The following is a 24,172-nucleotide window of genomic DNA, read 5'->3' as shown; positions in this document are numbered from 1 at the left end:
AGACGGGTGATTTTCAAGTGCGTTGCGTTCTCGGATCCGAGTGGAGCGGAATCATAGTGCACTCGGATCCGTGTGAGAGTCCCATACATGCATTTAATCCATTGCCATTCCTAGCTCCTGGATGAGAGTTTTCAGAACCCAATTTGCTGTATGTCTATGCAAACATTCATATTTACTAAAACTCGCCAGAAAAAGTTTTGGTTTCCGGCTATTACTTTGTTGTTTAAGCATTCAATGTGTTAAGGTATAGGTTCTCTTGAAGACCCCTAGGACTGAAATACCTACGATTGTAGTTGTTTCTATGAAGTGTTGGTGTGGCAAAAACTGTCATGAAAAGCACTCTATCTTTATATATGATATTTTAGTAGTAGTAGTAGTAGGCTCGTAAGTATGGTGCTGGCCTTTTAAAATACAGTACGCACTTTTCTTGATGAATCCTAAGTCGAATTCTTTGGAAATACTCCAGTGGGAAGCTTTCACATAATATGCCTGAAAAACGCTAAGTTTAAGCCATGCCGAAACAACAAAAAATACTTAATAGTTTAATATTAAATCGCCATAGGGAAATTTTAAATAGGTGATTAAAATTGTTAGTACCATAATCATTAATTAAGTTAAAACGAAATCGATGTAATGTAATCGTTTGTTACCAAACTCGTTAAATGCGAAACCTATTGAAATTATTTTAGAACTATAATAATCATGAATGGCGATTATAACAATGGAAAGAAAACTGGCGTAACGCCAACGCCTGCTTCAAAGTACCCGATCACGCGATTCGAATCGAAAATCGATGCGATAACTATTTTATTCGATCCAATTTGAATACACTTCGTATGACGCCACCTGGTGCACGTGGACTGAACTAATAATATAGCCTCGCGAAAACTTAAGTGCTATACTTAAGTTTTCGTATATGACAAAACAAATATTTTATTTTAAAAGAATCCGGTTTTAATTTGAAGCAAAAACACAGGCACACTTGAACAGGTTGACTAACGCTACTAATACAACCCCATGTTTTTTTTTTTGAAAAATCATTGCATGATAGCAAGGTACAAAAAATTAATATTAAAGTTCGGATCGCCATGACATTATTGATATATGTTTCGGTAAAGAGGATGTCTAATTTTTTTCTATTTAACCTAAGTATAAATATATTTTAAACTATTGCATAGATTTAATAGCGGGCTTTGACCAAAACAATAAATTCTATAACAAAATTAAACCTAACACTATACAATACGCGTTACAGCGCGTCTCACATCGGTCTGGCGCGATCGGTGACGGTCAATAAAGTCGTACTTTACCTTATTGATCAATCAGATTTTTATCAACATTTATTATATAAAAGCAATAAAAAACCGTGTTAAAATACTATCCTGAGTTAAAACAATGTCTCTTTTTTTCATAGCGCAAATATCGCGCAAGAAAGAGACCAATATGGCCACTCACCGTTATTCTCTTCAATTGCCGTTTTCCCTTGAACCAGGTGATAACGGCTGGTGGTCTGCTTCCCGCGGATTCACAGGAGACTTCATACCGCCTCTCTGACGTCAAGACACCGCCTTCACCCAGCTCGGCTGGCTTCTTAATGTCTACGGTCAATGGTCTTACTGTAATCAATAGAAGAAAATAGTTATAAATATGCCACTGTGTTTATTATTTACTAGTCTTAAAATTAATTCGGGAGAAATATATTTCATACATAAGGCATAAAATTTGTTATTGAAATCATTACTTGAGAACTGGGACAAACTATTGACTTTGCGCCAAATCGGTGTCACTCAAAGTGGGATAACAATTGTCGATTTTGACTTTGACACACGAACCGTAGGTGAACCGAAAGGAGGGGCGGAGAGTTTATTGCCAGTTCTTCTCTTCCATTAATTTCATATTCATTTCGGTTTTGGCGTTCTCAGCGTGCGTGGAAACGTCGGTTAAATTTAAAATTATGTTTAAAAAATTATAAGTTTACAATAATACATAACTTTAAACCGTTAAAAAAGTGTTTTTCTTTAAATGAAAAGCCTTATTTCTTTAGGGTGTCCATTTATAACCAATATTACGTTTTGGACAATTTTTTTACGCTATTTCTAGTGATTAATCAGGTTATAAGGATATGAATGAATACTTACAATACATATCCAAAACCAGGGATACTTCTTTTGGTGGTACCAGATGTGAATTCGCCGCTTGGCAAGTAAAAACGGCAGCGTAGTCTGCTCTGCGTATCGCTGGCCACATGAGTCTGTTCTCTATAACATCACCTGTGTTGTGTTCATACTCTTCATCTACTAAGACACCATTGACAAGCCACCGAACTGAGGGCTCAGGCCGACCTGAAATCAAGCCAATATAGTAGAGATTTTTGTACGTGTTTAAAAATGATTGACAGTGAACCCAATTTCCCATATAATAACACAGCAAATAATTATTAGTTACGTGTTATACGAGTCGTTAATACAGCAATCACCAAAAAATACTTAATAGTCAATTAATATATAATTCAAGGGTTCGAATCGATTTTATACGTTATATTTATTAAGGCCGTTCATGTAACGTGTGACAGTTATCATTTTAACTAAAATTAAAAGTAAGCGTTTTCTTTTTTACAACTATTTTGGATTAACGTAATACCCCTACAAAATTACACTATACCTTGCCTACCAAAACTGCTTGTCTTTTTACACAAATATTCAAATTTTCTTGTTATTAAGGCATATATTAATATAATAAAAAGTCTTTATATATATTAGGTACATTTTTAGGTATATTTATAAGGCAGCAGTAAATTTGTTTCGGGTTGGATAAGTAATAAACTTTGTTAACACTGAAATAAAAATTACGAGTGCAATTGAAAGACTTAAGAGAAAATAGAAATATAATCCGAGAAAAACAAATTGTTTAACAACCCAATTAAATGTTTCAGTATTAACTAAAAATAAAACCATGTCAAGTTAGACAAATATGTCAACATGTTTCTAACAAACAAGAAGTACCACAGTATTCGGAACGAAAAAATTTAATGATTACGACATCAAGAGCACGTCACAATGTTATAATGAGTTGTTTACGTAACTATGCGATTTTAAAGTTACGGAAAATATAGTAGCGGGTAATTTTTCAGCTTTATCATTAATAATAAACTCGCATTGCCCGATGTTATGTCTTCTCTGTGCTCTACGGCGTCAAATCTTGGACGCTGACAGAGACTATGTCCAAAAAAACGAGTGTGCTTATGACCACACGACTGAAGCGAAACTTCTTTCGGCCCATCTGTATGTATATATATATGTGTGTGTACCATACTATGTATATATACATATATTAATTTTCTACAAATATTTATTTCATGTTTTCATTGGTAAATTAATATTATTGCAAAGATCATTTATTTTTACTCATTATTTTCATCATTGGATATATCAGTAATTATTGTGGTTGAATACGTAAAGCGTCAAAACCAAAAACTGATCACCGAAATAATAATAGAAAAATTACAATTTATTTTTCATATCAAATTTTAGTTATAATTGCCGAAAGAGATTTTCGGGTACATATTATACTTTACTCATTCACTCATTCACTCACTCACACATTTACGTGATGATAACGGTTCAAAAAATAAAAATAAAAAGGAAACAGTTCAAAAAAATAGGTTAAATAATGTCATTATTTTAAGTAACTTTGTTTATGGAAGAGCTGGGAACTCGACACAATTTTTTACTTAAAAGGGTTTCCAAATCTTACAATGAGCAAAGAAAATGTACTTAAAATGAATAAAGACTTTTAGTAATATTAAATTATTATTAGAAACAAATTATGTAATTTCGTAACGAAATTCAGCATGGACAAAACGGCAGCTAACAGAATTTCACACGAGTCTCGCTTGTAAGATTTGCCTTCAACCACTTTACCCAAATTAAATCACTGTGTTCGTTGTGCGTCCAATCTAATTCAAAGTGTCAATGGATTCAATTTGGATTTGAGTTCCTCGAAGTTGCTGGGGCATGCATCTATTCATGAAATCGGTTAGCACATGCTAGTTCGGGCAAAGTTAGAGATTTTATGGCTTCACTTATTCTGGGCACGCCTAACTGGTCTCACAACTTAAACGAATTATGCTCATATGATTTGTATTTACGAAATTATGCAAACTAAATAAATGAACGAGGAATTTGACAAGTAAACAATGTTATTATTTACTTTGAAGCTTGTTAATATTTTTTTCTTTAAAATGTAAATATTACACATATGGAAACAGATATCATAATAAATTATAGTTATCTTATTAAAAACTATATTTTAAAATAAATTATCTTTATTCTAATTATCGATTATCTAGTTAATACAAGGGCCTGGGACTAGTGCTGGGCAGGATACTTCTAATTAATTTGCTATATTTGTTTAAAATATTGTAGTATTATTTGATGATTTGTTTTTTTAAAACAGTACCGAAAGTTTTTTACGCCGGCTTTTCTCTCGGCCTACACCCTCTGTATTCTTTGCCGATGAGGATGCCTACAGGTTCGAATTTAATGACGCGGAATTAGTAATACCTTGAAGATCTTATGTTCCAAAATAAACGTATTTTTTTTCAATGCTGTTGTCTTGTGCTTTGTCAAAATTAAGGTTTTTTTATTTGTCTTAAGCTAGCCCAAAAAATCACGCGAAATAATGTATACGGTTAAGTATCTTTCAGTATCTTTTAAGATACAATGGGTACATATTCTGCTTTTGTCAATTGGAAGCCACATCTTCAATTGTTAATTTGTACCTGAACAAATTGCAATTTCGCAGAATACAACGCAAGGAAAGTTAACAATTTTAATGAGTTCTCAGTACAGATCTAATTGTATATTTCGTATTGTCTGACATTTTAAATAAGACGTCTATCTGGGTTTGAATATCTAGGTTTGATAAATATAAAGAGTAGAAACGAACAATATTAATAAGGAATGTTTCGTCTGGAAAGGGATTTTCTTGTATGAGTAAAAACCGACTTTAAATCCAATCATACATACACTACATGTTTTGTCACACCTTGGAAGTCATCATTTTTTGTTGAACAATTTATCGCATTTTAGTCAAACTATCTCCTTCTTTTTTAAGTTATAAGCTATTTTTTACATAACGGGCCTCACGGGCAGGGTATTTGAGATTTTAATTGATACCCCCCATGGGCCCATGGACTCACACTGCCAGAAGGTTCGCAAGCATTGAAGCCCTTATAGGAATTTATACGCTAATATCTAGAAGGACTATAAGTCAAATTACTTATGTGGGTAGTGGGATCCACGCACCAAAAAGCACTCTGTTATGGACCAACAAACGTCGAGGGACTACGGGTGGATATTCATATTCTGCCTCGACAACCAATGATTAAACTCAACTGCTATGATCTAAACAACTCTTCCGAACACATTCTTTATGATCCACTAGACACCATTACAGTAAATAATCAAACGTTTAATCTACATTTTATAAATATCATCACTTATAAAATATAGTTTAAACATAATATTATGAGACGTTCTATTTTGTTAAAAATTACAACCCATTTTTATCTTTGTTAATTGGTTTATTCATCACAAACAACAGTAATTAATTTATATTCTTATAGACACGCTCAAAAAATATTTATCTTTACTCGTCTTAAAAGTCTGTTCTGAGTGACGTGTGTTTCTTTCTTATTTTGGTGTCCTGTTTTATTTATGTTGCCACATATATAAAAATCATATAGAAAATACTACACTATATAGTATGTACTATTTTTATACTACATTATACATATTTAGGATATGATTGCAATGTGGATAATAGAAACAGACATATTTTCTTCGAAAGCTTTGTGTCCTAAGCGTAAAATGTTACGTGAACAAGAAACCGGCTGATAATATGAAAGTATTGAACGACGCCTTTAAAAATCAGTACCTACGTTATAGCACAAACTGTACTTTCAGAAAGTAGATATTCTTAAAAACCCGATCCCTCATTATAAATACCGACAACTTCTGCTAAACGATACTGAATTTCATCTCGATTCCAAAAATCAATCGAACCAGCTTTCGCCTTTTCGTAATTACGACTAAAGCAGGTCACGAGTGTACTCCAGCGCTCAGAATCAGCCTAAAAGCAATAATTACGCCAAAATAACGTTTATGCCGAAGCAATAAGGACTACACTGGTACTGCTTTTCCACTCCGATAAATAGGCAATGCTTATTTAAATTAGATTTCGGTGTTTGCGCAAACACGCTGCTGAAATAATGAATTCGTTCATGTTGATATTTTATTTAACGGTAATTTTGTGGAGTACATATGTGTTCAAGTCAATTCGAGAAGTATTATTGTATGCCGCGATTAGAATATGCAGTTTAAAATAGAGCTTAGTTCAGAATATAGCAAGTATAATTTCCAATTTCAACCATATTAACATATCTTTTATTTGAGGGTGAGAAATACCTGGTTATTGTAACACGTCAATTACTTCCAGAAAAAAAGGTAGTATTTATATATATATTATACTAGCTGCGTCCGCGAACTTCGTTTCTACTTAATGCCTAGCCTAGCTTTTTTACTATATATGGAACATTGTGCCATGCTAACTCAGAGACGGTTCATTCATCATTCGGTTTTCCGGAATGACTTTTTTTAAGTTGATCTGTGAATTTTTTTCTATATAAACCGCAGAGTTCATGTCATAAGCTTTTAATTAACAACTGTTAATTGTTAAAAGCTGTTAATTGTAGACGGGTGAAAATTAAGGATTGTATGTATTTTTATATTCCGTATCATAAAAAATAAAAACAAAAAAAATAAAAAATATTATTATTATAAAACCAAAAGATACTTGTATTTTCCTTACATACGTATGCAAGCTAACTAAGCATACGTATCTTATAACATACAAAATATATTTGAAAACGACCCTCTAATTAGACAAATTCATTCAATTCAAACCCGATACACATAGTATTCTCTATCATATTGAATTTTCATTAACTCGCCTATTAGTTCTCTAATAGAATATGTGTTATATTAAATTAGGACAATTAATTAGTGATTTTGTTTAGTATTGCGTGAATCAAATGTTGTGCCACGTTCATTAAAACATACTGTTGAATTAGAACACATTAATATTCAAAACATTAGTAATTTTATAATTAATTAAGTATAAAATTAATTCTGATAAAAACTTGATAATTTATTTATTATTAATACGATTTTGGTTACACTGATTTATTTTAAATAAGAGTAATTTAAGTTATATTATTATTTTTATAGAACGAGGGGCAAACGGGCAGGAGGCTCACCTGATGTTAAGTTATACCGCAGCCCATGGACACTCTCAATGCCAGAGGGCTCACGAGAGAGTTGCCGGCCTTTTCAGAATTTGTACGCTCCTTTCTTGAAGGATAATAACGAGAATATAAGGTTTTTTCAGCCGATAAAGAAGACACGCTCACCAGAGGGCGACACACCGTTCAGGCTATTTCAAGTATCACTGGACTGAACACTGAAAGATGTCCAGCCATCGTGGTGGTGCGGGTGGTTCAGAGCAATCTAAATAGTCCCATGACAGTCTTGTCTCTTTAAAATTTGACATGTAAAAATGAGGCTAAATAATAAAAAAATAAAAAAAATGTCTGTATTAGAAATTATCTATGTATTCCTAATTAGTCGTAGTCATACGTATTAAAAAATGCGCATTGGTTTGAGGTGCTAAGGTGTTTTTGAATGGACGATTAAAAATGACGGAACCTAAGAAAATTGCAAGTAAAAACTAGTTTATAACTCAATTTAAACTTTTCTATAAATTTCATTCGATTATAGTTAAAATTCAAATTGACAAGGGTCGATTTGCATAATCGAGAAATTGATTGGGACCATTTCTTAAAGAGCAGGTGAAAAAATACATTCTTGAGAGGGGAAATGTCATTACAATGAAGATTTGGAGGGGTTCGGGAGTTTATAAGCACGCCACCTGTTGCTTTTTGATTCAATTTATTAAATAATCGTTTGATAGATAAATCAGAATGATGACATCGAATTACTATACTTATTGGCTTTAGATTACGTGGAATTATCGTAGCTTTTTCTATCATTTTCGTATTAAGCACATCTCAAACTTGAGAAAATAGTAATTAACAAGTACTAAAGAAATGAAAATAATTATAAAAATATTAAACTAAATAGAAATCTATACACAAATAGCTTTATAAACCATTTTGTATCTTTTTAATATCAAGAGACAAGTGGAAAATAGGTTTAAAAAATAGGTGGAATTTGCCTCGAAGAGATCGCTTGTGATAAGGCCGCCCGTTGCATCCCTTGTAATTTTTATGTATTGTGTTATTTGTGTTTCTATGCAACGAAGTGTGAATAAATAAATAATGTTGTAAAACATAAGAAACTTAAGTTTTTGGATATTTTAAATAATAAACTAAATGCTGTTATGCATTATTATGCTGTAATTTTGATTTGATTTTCATTTAATTACGTCAACTGTATTATATTGTTGTATGCGAAGTGTTAGAAAATAAATATTTCAATGTTACATTAGGAAGGCTTTAACGGTTGATTTGTTTTAAACTTGGCAGCATTGATCAGTTGCCAGCCATACGTAACATTAGACAAGCCTATTATATATAAAAATCTACAGTATCATAAAGAATCCTTCCTGATCACAGAAAAAACAACGCAAGAATTCTTTACTTGTAAATGCGTCACCTTTCATTTTCTTTGCAAGTTATCCATCAAATTCCATTAAGTAAGTAGTCAAAAACATCCAATAACGCTTACAAAGTTAAGCCTTGTCCCCCTGTTTTAATACCTTCGTACCTGCCACCTATTTTCCTTCGAAAAGAAGTCTTTGTACTCAGAATAAAAGCATTTTCATGTTCTATCGACTTGAGCCGGGCAAACATTTAGTATCAAATACGATATTCAAGTGAACTTCTTAAAACTAGGTATAAGAAAAATATTGGGCAATCGGTAAAGGTTGTTAAGAACTTTTTAGTTCCTTTACAAGGATTAAGGTCTGGATTATTTTAAAAATAAAAATTCAATTTCAGTTCTACATAATATAAGTGTGTAGTAATAATCGAGTATTTTATTGGATCAGATATAAATATAATTACTGATTAATTAAACTTTTAATTAATCTTAGAAATTAGAATAACTTCTAAGATCTATATTCTCTATGTCCAATTTAAATCTTTTATCTCAATAATATTAGTATAAATAAAAATTATAAGTTTTACAAAATATTGTTATTCTTTAAAATGTATGTCTTAAGAATTTGAAAGTGCTAGTGTTAAATAAAGTTCTATTGCATAACTATATCCTACCTCCAAGAACACGACATGTCAACAGCACATCGTCTCCTTCTTCGTGAGGTCCTAGGGTCGTGGTATTGATGACCCGTCCCCATCGGTCCACGACCACTGGTTTTTCTGGTGGCACTGAAAAATTTATTACCGTAAATATCTAGAATACAACTTATCTCTTAACATCATTATATAGTATTATGTATACCTAGAATCAGCAGATAATAGTAATAGATTTGTAGATAATAGTGACTATAATGGGTTTGAAATCAAAAAGTTCCATCTATCCGGAGACGACTAAAATTGTAACGTAGTTTTTTTTTAATATAAAACAGGGAGAAAATTCTCAGAAGGCTCATCTGATACTTAGTGATACCACCACCCATGGACACTCTCAATGCCAGATGGCTTGCAATTAGTTAGGCTTTTAAGAATTGCTACTCTCTTTTTTGAAGGACCATAATTCAAATTGGTTTAAAAATACTTCAGTGGGCTGTGCATGTAATGGTTCCACACGTTCTACACACTTTGTATTTATTATCTTCTATCTGAGTATAAAAATAATAATAATAATAGCCTTTATTTCAAAAAAAAAAACTTTAAAATTTAGGAATGTTTTTTCATTTAGTTATTTTGGTTTGTCCACCGTTGGACATAGGCCTCCTCCATCCCGTATCTGAGTATAAATGAATTTAGTTATATATCAGTGTGAAGAAGAGAGAATAGATATGTAAAGCCCATAATATATATGTATAGGTCTCATTTCATTTCGGTTTCTGCTCTGTCCAACATGTTCTCTTTCATTGTACAAGTGTTAATTGTAAACACACGCAAGCCGAGTTCAAACGTCCCACATTATAAACAACTGTTCTATTATTTGCATCCTAAAGACAACTTTTATCTTGCAATATGAGAACAAATATCCTATAAGTTGCCCAGCCTTGTGCGACAAAAAAATCTAGGACGTTGGAAGTTGTAGAATACTAGAACTTGCGGTTCTCTCTTGACAAGTTTTTATTCAACGCTTCAATACGTGGAATGGATTCTGTAAAAGTTTATAACGATCGCACATAAAGTTTATTGAAACGGTGCAAATAATCGGTGCGAACATATTGTTACAGTTTTGTCTATTTGTTTTTTAGTTTTACATTTTTATAACGGTGCTAACCAATGCTCTTGAGATGCCTTTGAGATGATTTTGTATATGATTTTCTGTCTATTAAACCGAACAGATAGAAAAAGCCTAAACTTATGAATAAAATTTATCAAGGAAATGTATACATCTAAGACTAAGGGGACCAAAGTCTAATAATGTTAAAATATATCTAGGGTTATATTTTTTTAAATTAAATGATTAAAATGTAATTTTAACAATTATTATTACTAGCTTTAACGGGTTTAGTTTACTAATTGATTAATCTACAGTAAAATGATTTTAAAAATTTTACAAAAATACACATGAGCAAGAAAAAATTAAATCCAACATACAGAAAAATCTAAAACTGTATAGAAAGAAAAAACATTAAGGTTGTAATACTCGCAGGAAGGTTGTTGTAAAATATATAAATATATTAATTACAAATATATTAATTAAATTGGTATATAAATCCACTCACTGTATTTTAAAATCAATGAAAAACAAACAAATAAAATAAATCATTACGCTAAGTAAAATTATTCCTGAGCGTGGCAGCGTAAAGTCGGTCAACAGTACATCGTTCCCGGGGGTAAAGAATTGAACTGTGGAACCGGCGTCGAATTTAAAGCAGCTGAAATTGAATGATCGAATTTCAATAAAGAATGAACTAACGAAGCGGGTGTTAAAAAGCGCCATCCAATTATGGGTTGAGTGGCCTGGGTGTAATTACGATCGTGTCACTCATTAAACGTTAAGAAGTTAATTTATTACGTCATATTGGTGCGTATGTTTTATCTTACTGGCACCAATAAATAGTATAATTTTATTTGGAATAAAATATTTACATGCACTTTCAAGTTTGTCCTGAAAATTCACGTTCTTCTTTGCGGTTACTTTACAGTAAACGGTGTATTGATTGTGAACGCCACGTAAATTGATTTAACGAGTGACTTGAAGGAGTTATGATGAAAATAGTTTATGATGTACAAAGTATATAGTAAAGTATTATGTTTTGCTTCCTCGTGAAGTTTCGACGATTCTGGTTTTAACAGCATTAACAGCTTTTGTAACTCTAACAACAACAAGTTTTCTTGTATCTTAGTCATAGTACGATATACTAACATACAGATGATTCTAAGCTTTTGAAGTTTCTGGAATAAGACCGACGGCTCCATAACCACTTTGAGCAAGGTACTGTGATCCTATTTTCTTTAACATCATATTCTATATTGTAATTTGATAATGAACACGAAAAAATATGTGAAATGGCGCAAAATCAAACGAAGTTTTTAAAATAATATTCGTGTTCCAAATTTGAAAAAAAGTTTTTAATGTAATAGTATTTATGGCCAGGCTAGTTAAATTACACATCACATCGGTACTGAAAAGTGAAGCAAAAAACTGCTTAGCTGGTGCCAAAGGTACAGCAAACGCAAAAGAGGGAGACAGCTGAGAAGGTGGATTGGCCACATTAAGGAACCAGTAGGTGGTAAACGGCAGAGAGTGGCACAGTGCAGAGAGGAATGGCGGGATTTGGAGGAGGCCTTTGCCAAAAAAGAGCACACAGATGCACCAGAATTGGATTAAAATGGGAATTTGTTTACATGTATATACAATATATATTGTAAAATGTATCTGAATAAAGGCTATTATTATTATTATACCACGCAATCCCCAATTAATGTCCATCTCACGTCCCAAACTGATCGAAGTTTAACAATCGAATTTATGTTAAAACTTTGTTTATAATCCATTAAAGAACCGGTTGTTCTGTCAGCGTTGTTGTCTTTCTATTAACTTCTCGTTTAATATAAGCCGAGTTACAACTTTCGATCAAATTTTATTAATTGTACCTGTAGGCTTGATGGGTTTTCAAAGTTTTAACTACTGTAATTTATTCGTGACGTTATTATGTATCCAATTAATGTATATACTTAAGTTAGAATTGTCTTTTATTATTTTACACATTTAAAGAAAACCCAAGAGACCCAAAAAGTCGATGGCCTGTGTCAGGCACAGGAGGCTGATCACATAAATGTCTTTTAGATTAATGAATATGTAACAGATACTGAATCTGGACCTAGATCTAAAAAGGTAACAGCGCCACTGATTTATTTACTTTTAAAAAAAGAGCCTGGAGCAAATCAAAACTTCTATAAAGTTTAAAATTTGTATGAAAAATAAAGCAATCACCTGAAAGTATGTTCTTCATATAAAACGTTTAAGTAAAATTTAATTAATAAATTAATATTGATAAAGAATGATTTAATTTTAGTGTATGGTTGGACATACCAACGATTGTACTAGAAAATAACTTTTAATTTAATTTTAGTCTATGTATGTCCAACCAACGGTTTTGCTAGATAAAAAAACGTGGCATGTCAATTTCCAATTAGTCCGGTAAAAATTAATTCATACGATTTTTATTCACTATAGTTAATGTTTCGGCCGAAATTAGAGGGTAAAGTTAGATTGGACGAGCCCACTGTGTCGAACGTAAAACCCAATTGGGCTGTGACGTTTAAACGTGGCCCACCGAACAGCCCACCAAATAGACAAACATAGATTTTATTTCCGCATGGGAAAATCAACCTTATGCTTTGTTGAGTACGATGTATTTAGGCATAATATATTTCAAACAGTAGTGCTCGTGCTAATAGGACCTTAGTTAGCAATCACCTGGTTGAATCTAGCTGATTAATTGCATTCGGTTCATCCCATATTATTGTATTTGGTTTTAATTAGATGAGCAATATTGATGAAGATTTGTTTTATTAGATTGGATTTAATGAACTAATGGCACTTCCAGCTTAACAACATTATATTATGGTTGGTATTTGATCTATAATAATAATAATAAAGTACTATTCATTTTGAGTACATTTGCATTCCTATGTGTAAGATTTGGGAACCCTTTTAAGTAAAATACCTGTGTCGTCCCAGCTCGTACATAAAAAACTTAATTCTAAATTCCTTAAAATAACTTCATTTTTTATTTTATTAATTTTTTATTAATAATATATAATATATGCATTATTAATATGATCTGTAAATTCTATATTATCAATATGTTCTTATTTAAAAGTTTAATTTTAAATAGGTTAATGTAGATTTCATAAAAGGCCGGCAACGTACTCGCGAGGCCTCTGGCATTGAGAGTGTCCATGGTCGGCAGTATCACTTAACATTTGGTGAGCTTCCTGCCCGTTTGGCCCTCTTCTATTTATATAAAAAAAGGAATATTAAGATTTGGTCATCAAGAAAGTGATTTTAAGTACGTATAGACATAGATCATTTTACTACTTAACATATTAAAAATAATTTAATTCTCCTTCAATTATTTTTAGAAATACACTTGCTACGCACGGGAACCGGTGAACTCAGGAAGATGTACCAAACTACTTTTATCGTATCAATCAACTTACATATAAAAGTAATCTAAAAGTAATAATCATTTTATATGTTTTTTATCCTACCTATTTGTGAACCACATAAAAACCAATGAAGCATATTCCTTCATGTAATTTTAGTTACAGTAAGTGTAAAAATGTATGTGACCTTAGATTAAAATGCCATGAAAATGCTAATAGCTTCCATTCCTGGCGCCTGAAGGTGAGAGGCGTAGATAAATGTCAAATAAAACAAAGAAAAAACGATAAATTACAGGCACAATACGATTATGGACGGCGTTTATTTCATTTGGGTAAAAATATCGGGCTACGAAATTTGTTGTATTATACGGCTTTGTGAGTTGTTATTACTTAAATCATGATAAGTTTTTTTTATTTTACTATTACTCCCACTTCGTTACATTAAATAAAAAAAACAAATAACATATAAATTATAAGTATTGAATGGGTTACTTTATCGGTAAGCGATATATGTTTTTTAACTTAGCATTTTTTTTAATAATGATCTGTAGATTTGAGTCAAATCAATTTGTAAATTATAGCGCTATAACCCTTTAGTCCTGGGCCTCAGATTTATGTATCTGTTTCATGATATTTGTCAACCTTAATCAATTATGTGATCAGCCTACTGTGCCTGACACAGCCGTCGAGTTTTTGCGTCTAAGACGAGACGCTTTTTTCACGATGTTTTCCTTCGCCGATAGAACGAATATTTTACTACCCACATATGTAGACGGAAAGTGCATTGGTACATACCTACGATCTCAGGGATCAGTCGCACGCAGCAACCCAATTCTGCTCTATTCCAAAATACACATCATATTGATTTGGATTATATTTGGTAAGGGAAAATGGAGGAGGCAAATTTCTGTGTAACGGTAATTTTGTCTATAGGCATGTCGGTGATGAGCATTCTATCCCAGACGATATTCATAAAGGACATGCCTATTTCCTAATATTCTGTAAATATATAATTTACATAGTATCTTTAACTATTAAAATTTCAGTAAAAATAAAATGTTTGAGCTAAAAATAGATCTAGTACAAGACCAATTTATAACCCAAATGAAGTTACAGCACTCGAGCATTCGCCGAGTGTAATAATAAGCTTTAAAGCTCGCATTTCAGCCATACCCATAAGTTATGTGGAGCTTCCTTAAGCTACTTAGGGTGTTTGCACATGAGCACGGAGTTAATTTTTAAATTTCACTTTTTATTAGCCTTATATTATTAAAATATAGTATACTGTATAACTGCATATTTAATAAAAAATAATAATTTTGATTTCGTATATTTCATTAGTAGTTTATAAAAAAACGATACTTAGAGCTATTGGGAAAGATTTGAAAACAAAAGACGCAAGTTAAATTATTGCGTTCGATTGTCTTTGGCCAAACGGTCATATCAGTCGTCAGCACATGTTGAACTAAAGACGCTTTTGCCCAATCACAATCAAACGGAACGCACTATCCTTTCGTCTGTTATTATACAATTTTATTCTCTGTATCATTCACAATGGTCAATGTTAAATTTACCCTTCACCATTTACCGTTCACCATTCATCGTTCACTGTTCACCGTTCACCATGTATCGTTCACTGTTCACCGATCACCGTTCATCATTAATCGTTCATCGTTCATCATTTTTCTCATGTTGTTAAATTTTATGGATAAAGATGTTTAATACTTTATCTCCAATTTAAAAAACAAATGAACTTGATATTATGTAATATAAATCACATTGTCAATGTACGTGTGTTACCAGTTACTTTTTTACAACACACTTCACCTAGGAATAGAATTCGAACAAAACTTCAACAGGCCTGCAGAGTTTTATTTATGTATACCTTAAGTATCATTTAACTAAGCCCGTTGATTTACGTAAGTTAATGAACGTTGCCAAGTTCACCAGCCGCCTTACTATCATATATCTGCCGTGTACAATACTGCACCACATTCCGAAGTCGAACCAAACAATTAAGCCCGTGCTAGTTTATGAATACGTATGAATTCCAATACACGTACCGCGTAATTTAATGCACTTGAGAACTCATTGAAATAAAGTTAAATTGAGATCTTATAGAATTGTTGATTAATAAAATCGTTCAGTGAAATATTTGAGTTTGTACACGCAAAAGCTACTTTTACAAATTACATATTAAATCGAGAAGTCAAACCATTGTGAAGTATGTAAGTAAATGGGAATATTTTTTTTATATAGAACAGGGGGCAAACGGGCAGGAGGCTCACCTGATGTTAAGTGATACCGCCACCCATGGACACTCTCGATGCTAGAGGGCTAGCGAGTGCGTTGCCGGCCTTTTAATAATTATAAATATGGAATTTGGAAATGACAAGTTTTTAAACATTATATAAATAATTTAAAGACTCACCCACAACAGTAAGGTTGTATCTAAAGCTAGTGGTTTGTGTATTCCGGAAGTCAATACGACATCTGTACACTCCTTCATCTCGCCTCTTCACATCCCTCACAAGGAGGGAGGCAGGCGGGGGTGATGTCGAAAAGTGGGCGCGAGGTCCGAAGACTTCCGGCGCTGACCAGTGGCGGGCTTCTGAAAGATGCTTGCCACGGACGTCGAAACTGTAACAATAAAATATATGCTTTAAATTTCGAATTACGTATTTTAAAGTAAATAGTTTTACGACTGAATATTGATTAATACGAAAGACTGGCGTTGTGGTCATCCATTTATTAAAATAATCTTATATGCGTGTGTTTTTTTATATGTATTAATACTTATAATTCATACACATTTATGAAAACTGTAAACAACATTTATCGCATCGCATCTTATATTGCTTAGCTATATAATAGATAAAATCTTATTGTATATAATATATAATAATCTTATGTATATCAATTGTAATCGCTCAACTCACACTTAAAATGGCTTTATTACACAATTGACACAAGTACACTTATGAACGTCAACAGTAAATGTGGTACGTGCTTAAATTTGAAAGTACGACAGCGGTTCTAAATTCAAAAACATATGCTTGCACCATTATTTGCAACATATCATTTCCGGTGCATGTGTGAAAGTCAAAATCAACTATTGTCATTCTTTTTTGACACTACACAAAGTATGATAATTTTTAAATGTATAGCCAATCAATATGAAAATAAACTTTGACATAAGATGCCATAACAGCCGTTAGAGTATGACGTTGATTCGGGATCGTACGCGGAACGAGTACACGAAATGTTAGGAAATTTGTTTATCAAAAATTCGGGTTGGCCATGTCAACACTGTGAATGTTTAATTTGAATTGTATTTTTGTAGTTTCGACATTTTTTTATAATGTCGTGCCTGCATGTTAAAGGGATTTGTATTATTGGGAAAGGGAAATTGTAATATTCTTGTTTGAACCTCAGTAATTTTCGTTGTAAGTAAACCTGTATTCTATATTTCATCTACTTTAAAACAATCTTCATAATTAGCTTGGTTTACAAATTAACAAACTAACATTTAAATAAAATATCTAATAATAGCATTATTGAATGAATTACTTCTATAGAACTAAAAACAACAAACTTGGATTTTGTGTGGGTTTCGTTAACCAAAACAAACATTGTTTACGTATCGAATCCAAAACATCTTTACAACCCAGGTGCACATGTGGAGGATTTTTACGGTAAATTATTAAATTAATTCATAAAACATAAGCGTTGTTCAAAGCACTTTTTTATGCGCTTGTACCTAAAATATTACCCCGTTGAGTGATTTCTCATTACTCAAATATGATCTTTATATGAATAGAATAAGGGTGAGAATTCCGTGAAGTTAGATGTTTAGGTCCTGAGGGATATTAGGGCTGTGATGGAGCTTCCGCGCGTGACTCTTGTCACCTCGGAAATTTTATGTTAAAGTGTAAGGTAGTGTTGGGACGTGGTCGCTTTGAGGAATAGTAGATTGAGTATAAAGGTTGCGTTGAAAAATTATTTTTGACAATTGTTTCAAAGAGTCAGTGCAATCTTATTATTTAATATGTTCTGTACGGATTTTTATTACGGAAGGGGACTATAGGGGAGAGGGGGTGTTTGATTTTATAATTTGGTGATTATGTAAACGGTTATGGATTGAAGTATTATTTAGGAATTATAGTTTATATAACGTCAATTAAATATTTATGTAGTGTGAGTAGACGCAAACGCAAGCAAGATCTTTCCAGTACAACCTACTTTCTAAACCTTTTATAACTATATTTATTTTATCGTTTCCCTCCTATTCATTTAATTATGTAAATAAATATTTATTTTATTTATTAACCCTTTATTACATTACAATATGAAAAATTGAACAAAATTACATAAAAAGGAGGGCAACTGGTGGAAATATGTTTAATAGTAATCATAAAAATTAAACATACAGTTTTAAATTTAAAAAAAATGATTTCGTTGTATTAAATTTCTGTATGCAACGATGTATTAGTAAATAAGTAGTTATACAATTTTATCTAAGAAACAATAAAAAAACAGTATTTTCAACCAATAAAATAGTTTTTCATTATAAGTGCTATTGAGTCACATGATTTTCCCTACCCACGTTTCTTCTATCTACAAGTTTCATCACGTATTGCGATCTCGAAACACTCAAGACCTTTGTCAATTCGCTGCTAAACCATTTTAGCATTGGCCATTTCTCTCTAACGATATATATCTATCTCAAAGGAATCTACGTTAGAAAAACTACACAGTGCAAGAATATTTACAGCTGAATGTCAACCTACTACGTCATATTGATCTTTTGCGCTGATGCTATCATAAATAGTGTTATATTTTACACTAGCGACCCGCACCGGCTTCGCACGGATGCAATGCTGATACTAAATACACTACAGAAAAACTGTGTACTATACTTAGTACATTATTTTGATAAAACTCGTAGGGTTCAGTCTGCGTTTGCACTGTAAGCGGAAAAATGTAATTATTTACGACATTACATTAGAAACCTCAAAAATAACAGTACTTTTCCACTATTTAATGGATATTATTATACATATAAACATTCCTCTTGAATCACTCTATCTATTAAAAAAACCGCATCAAAATCCGTTGCGTAGTTTCAACGATTTAAGCATACAAAGGGACATAGAGACAGAGAAAGCGACTTTGTTTTATACTATGTAGTGATATCTAATGTATCACACAGAATTTGTTTGATAAATCTTCATGTTTTCGTATGTATAAGATATATGTAACGCAAAAAGTGAGAGTAGTAGTTATTTTATTAACGCACACAATTTTCTGAGTTGGGGAACAAATAATACAGGAACATTGTGAAAGCTTAGATTTGCCTTTCAGCACAAACACGAAACAATTGCACAACACACACACACAATAAATATTGAAGGCTATTATTAATTTGGCAAATTATAATAAAAATACTATATAAACGCCTAATCAAGTGATAAAGAAAAGACAAAATTAAATTAAAAAAAACTATTATTAGTGCAACAAACAATATATGTACAAGGTATACACGGTTTGTTACGGAATTGTTAGTAAAAACCAAAAAGTAATTGTACTCTTTTTGTCTCTTTCTGTACAAATGTGTTTACGCTGTGATGCAAAGGGACAGATGATTTAGTGATTTTGTTTTTAATAATAAGTGTGACTTAAACGTAAATAAGAATTAATAAACTTTACTAATAATTATTAATACTGAAAGTTTTACTACCGTATTCTGCAAGTTTTAGTACGTCAAACATAAATTTATTGCAAAGATGTACATTTTTTTGTATACGAAGTTTGACATCTTTAATGTATATGAAGACGAGATTGGGACTTGAGAAACTTATCACCTTAGCTTCTCGTTCAATACATATTATGATTATATGACGAATTATGATGAAATTTTGGTATGGGTTTAAGTGGATTTAAGTATGGTTTAGATAAATGGACTAGATTTTTTTAATATTTAAATATATACATGACAAAAAATATAGCATTTTAATACCAATATCATAATCCATATTTCCTCAATGTAGTAGATACACAACTTCTTATATTTATTTATTAAAACAGCGGGGTGTCGCTCGAATTGCAAATTTAAACATGACGCATGAATTCTTCCCAGGCGACTATTTTTGACGTAACTTGCAAAATTCTTGCTTTATACACGCTATTTTTGTGCCAGGAGACGAACAAAGTTAAAGACGTTTTATTTTTAAAACGAAGGGTTGCGTTTGTAAGAAAGCGCTCTGTAAATAAGCAACAATGAAAAGCGTAAAAAGAAAATGACGTCAACATCAATGTTTTGTTTTTCGTTCGCTTAATTGTTTTTGTGTAGATATTACGTAGATCACAAGCTCTACGTGCGTTACGAAGCTGTAGCAAGTTACTTTGCTTAAATTGAACAATAAATTGTATTGTAATGGTTTAGGATTGACTACTTTTTAAATGGTAGTAAATCTTAGTATCGCGTGAACTGAAGCATATATATATATAGAGAGTTTTTTTTATATTATTAAGTTGTGATTGTGTGTATGTGTAGCCGTAGCCGGCTACGATCCACCTCATCGGCCAGATCCGTAACAAAGAAGATTAACTACTGAGGAGTGTCTTATCATTTTCTAGAAAGGAACTTTATTAACATAAGTTAAGCCAGATGGGTTTGGAGTGTCCCACCGGGCTGGCACTGAGTACTCTGGAAATATCCTTATGATATCTATGGACGATTCTAACCATTCTTGTGTTATTTCTTTTTGTCATATATTTGATAATTCAGTCACAGATTTTTATCAGTTTCAATCAGTGCTCTGGCAGCATGTGAGTTAGTTATTTAAAAGCCTGAGTTATTTGCCAGTTCTCTTCCGTTCTATGCCCTTGATTTTAGAACGGGCAATAAATGTAAAATTAGAAGCATTTAATGTATATTTCTTTTTTACCTACATGAATAAATGTTTTTTTTTTATTTGAATGTTATTATTACCATATTTAACAAATAGTCCATATTGAATATGAATACAAATATAAAAGAAGTATTTACGAGCGGATTTAAATGAACATGTAAACTGTCAAGTGTCAAAATTCATTTCGACATGTTATAAAATATTTTTATGTTCAACGCTTCAACTGACTTTTGTTTAATATTTCCAGCTCCACGCTGATTGGTAATGACAGACCGATTATTTTTGATATTCTGTTTGTAAACGTGCATATTTTGAATTTCTGGTACTGCTGGCAAAATTTAAAAGTTTAGCAATACTGGTTGGTAATTTTGTTTTTATATCACTCAGCCATTTTGAATGCATTTTGAGACCTAATATGTAACACTTAACTCATTCCTCACTCACACATTTACACTCACACACTCATGCACACATGCGGGTGAAAAAAGATAAAAAAAGGTTAAATTACGTAATTATTTTAAGTAATTAAGAATTAAGTTTGTTTATGGAAGAGCTGGAAACCCTGACACAGGTATTTTTTATTTAAATGGGTTTCCAAATCTTACACCTAGGAATGAAAATGTACTAAATGTACTTTTATATATTATTTTATTAAATATGAAGGTGCAGTTAAAATATCTAAGAGTTCTTATGATAACAATTTTTTTTGTACAAAGAATTAACAGTAATATAGTTCACGAACCTAATATAGGGTAAAGCATTTGAAGAATAGCGAGCACAATCACTGAGAGAATTATAAATTTAGACTTTAACACGATTTATCCTTGAGGATACTAAACAATAATAAATCATAATATTAATTCTCAAAATCAAATCCCTTATACAAACTCAATCACCTTGGCATCGCTTTAAATGAAGTAGTCTTTCTCTCTTTCTGACAACCTGTATTTATGCTGTGAGTGACAGGCCGCTTTCTCAAAATTAAGGGGAGAAGTCACAAGCCACCAATAATTATAGTTCATCATCTGATTTATACTACATTCAGACGATAGACGTCCAAACATTACTTTTCCTATAAGGTTTATAGGAATATAGTGTTACTTTGTGAAGAGTAATGACAATTTTTTTTGGGTATATGAAAATATACTATCAACACAAAGTTTTTAAATTATCAGCTCTGGTATGATATTCTCAGTAATTATACGTACGTGAATCTACTAGCAATCTTAGCAATCTTATTCAAATTAAATTATTGGTTGTTACACGTGTTTGAGCGCAACCTCGACTGATATAAACGAATTGAAAAGTCGATTTGTGTTTTTGTAGTAAAATCATTGCGTTCAATTCAAGCTGTTGTTTTGCTAATATTTCACTTTCCTCCTATTTATTTGCGACTAGTCGATGCCCACGACTTCGTTTACATAGAATAAAGTTTATTTTAAGGTAAAAAAATATCTAATTGCTTTTCCATTTATGATATTATAAACTACCTTTAACTCAGCGCCATCTGTTAGAATTGTATCAAATAATAAACAAATGTTAATGTTATCGTAATTTTAGTAAGGATGCATATTTTTTTTGAAAATGAAATATAGCCTATGTCACTCAGGAATGATGTAGCTTTCCAACAGTGAAAGAATTTTTCAAATCTGCCAATTAGTTTCGGAGCCTATTCAATTCATACAAACAAACAAAAAATCAAACCTTTCCTCTTTATAATATTAGTGTTACGAAGACGGGTCAACTGCAATGTTTTTAGATTTTTCCACTACTTAGAGAACTTTTCAGCAGGCTGAAATATGATTTATGACCGTTTCAGGAGAGGGTCAATCACATATTAGAAAATCGAAATTTACATAATGTTGCCGTAGTTTTCAGGAGGCTGAACATTTTTTCAGTCGGTTTCAGAACACGTATAGATGAATGGTACACTTTTCAGCAGACCCGTTTTCAGGCGTTTTCAGGCCTGGTTATAACCCTTTGATGAAGGAATATTCTAGAACGAATTTTCTAGGTGTGGGACAAGCACTGTTTGATACGCGAAAGAGAGAAAAGATAAGAACCTTCTCGAAGCTAGACCGAGAACTCTAGAACGTCGTACGACAAGCACGTAGCAATGTGCGAAAGAGATAGCAAGTACGCGCGTTCTAGAATTAGGCGATCGCTACTCAGTAGCGCTCCCGCCTAGAAAGTTCTCGTAAACATCGGAAACATCGTTCGAGATTCTTCCCAGGGATATATAAGCGAGCCAAAACGCGATCACTCAGTTCAGTTTTGAATGCGATTCCAAGCGATAAACAGCGAAGAGAAAAAGTGCGATTAAGTGATACCAGTGATAAAGTACTGAGTGATTTAAGTGATTAGTGACAGTGTTTCATCGTGTGGGTTATTAGTGCTTTTCTGTGCGTAATTTCCAGATATAAGTGTAAACGAATTCCTCGTAGATTTTATTGAAATAAACCCTTGAATAATTCGACGGCGTTTTCTATCCGATCCCCTAGCTCGTAACATTAGTATAGATTTATTTTCAACCAAAATTTACAAATTTTCTTTTAATCATTAATTACTATCAAGTATATCATCACTAACGTCTTATCGAAATTGTTATAAGTACGTCCATAGGTTTTTGTTTTAATTTTATAGAGAAGAGACTTCTCATGCTAATTTAAATTACTGACTTTGATTTCAGATCGAAATTCGAAATTCAAAACATCGGTTTATATATTATTTCATTAAATTTACGATTCCATTTCGTCCTTCATAAAGTATTTTGCTGATAAACATTATAGTATGGTGTGAGAAAGCACTGTTCATAACCTAATAGCCAGGGTAGCGATACACGTCCGGGTCATAATAAGCCGGCAAATAACTGTTCATTCCGAACCGACACGTAACTTGTGACTTGGTACAAATTATAAGCAAACGCGGGTTTTATTGTTATACATATAGTCAACGTAAAGTACTTACATGTATCATTCGCACAATATACTTATTATTTTTTATATTGTTCGCACCTTTATGACGTCATAGTGTTAGGTTATTTTCGTTACGGAATTTCTTGATTCGGTCGCCGCGCTCAATGTCGATAAAATTTATGCAATAGCTTAATAATGATATATTTTTTTGTATAAAATCAACAATAAAAAAAATGACTGATTGTAATAATGTATATACAGATTTTTTCAATCACGTAAAGTCTTATAATGAATTCATAGATACACGATTTTTGACAATATGTAAAAATCTTTAATAATCACATACGTAATTGCTTATACACTCACTACCTACTACCAAATATTATGAATTCATAAATGAAAAAAATTTTGTCGTATCGTTGAACATTATCTTATGTCTTGTCGACACGAGCCATAATGGTGCTGCTAAATTATGTATGAAATAGCCTTCAATCGATCCT

The 24,172-nt window shown here is 32.1% G+C and overlaps 1 protein-coding gene across 1 annotated transcript in view; it reads right to left on the bottom strand.

Moving 5' to 3' along the window:
- LOC110995213 (nephrin) overlaps positions 1-24,172 on the bottom strand; it is a 333,726-nt gene that overhangs the window by 134,370 nt on the left and 175,184 nt on the right. Inside the window, exons 4-7 of the mRNA XM_045630341.1 lie at positions 16,275-16,483; positions 9,356-9,469; positions 2,139-2,342; positions 1,456-1,616 (exon numbers count right to left, since the gene is read on the bottom strand). Of these exons, the coding sequence (XP_045486297.1) occupies positions 1,456-1,616; positions 2,139-2,342; positions 9,356-9,469; positions 16,275-16,483 (688 nt within the window). The remainder of the gene's footprint in view (positions 1-1,455; positions 1,617-2,138; positions 2,343-9,355; positions 9,470-16,274; positions 16,484-24,172) is intronic.

Source organism: Pieris rapae, chromosome 12 (genome assembly GCF_905147795.1).
Source record: "Pieris rapae chromosome 12, ilPieRapa1.1, whole genome shotgun sequence".
In the NCBI taxonomy this organism is placed as follows: Eukaryota; Metazoa; Arthropoda; class Insecta; order Lepidoptera; family Pieridae; genus Pieris; species Pieris rapae.
Note: the sequence above shows the minus strand (reverse complement) of the source record. Positions and strands in the feature narration are given on the sequence as shown.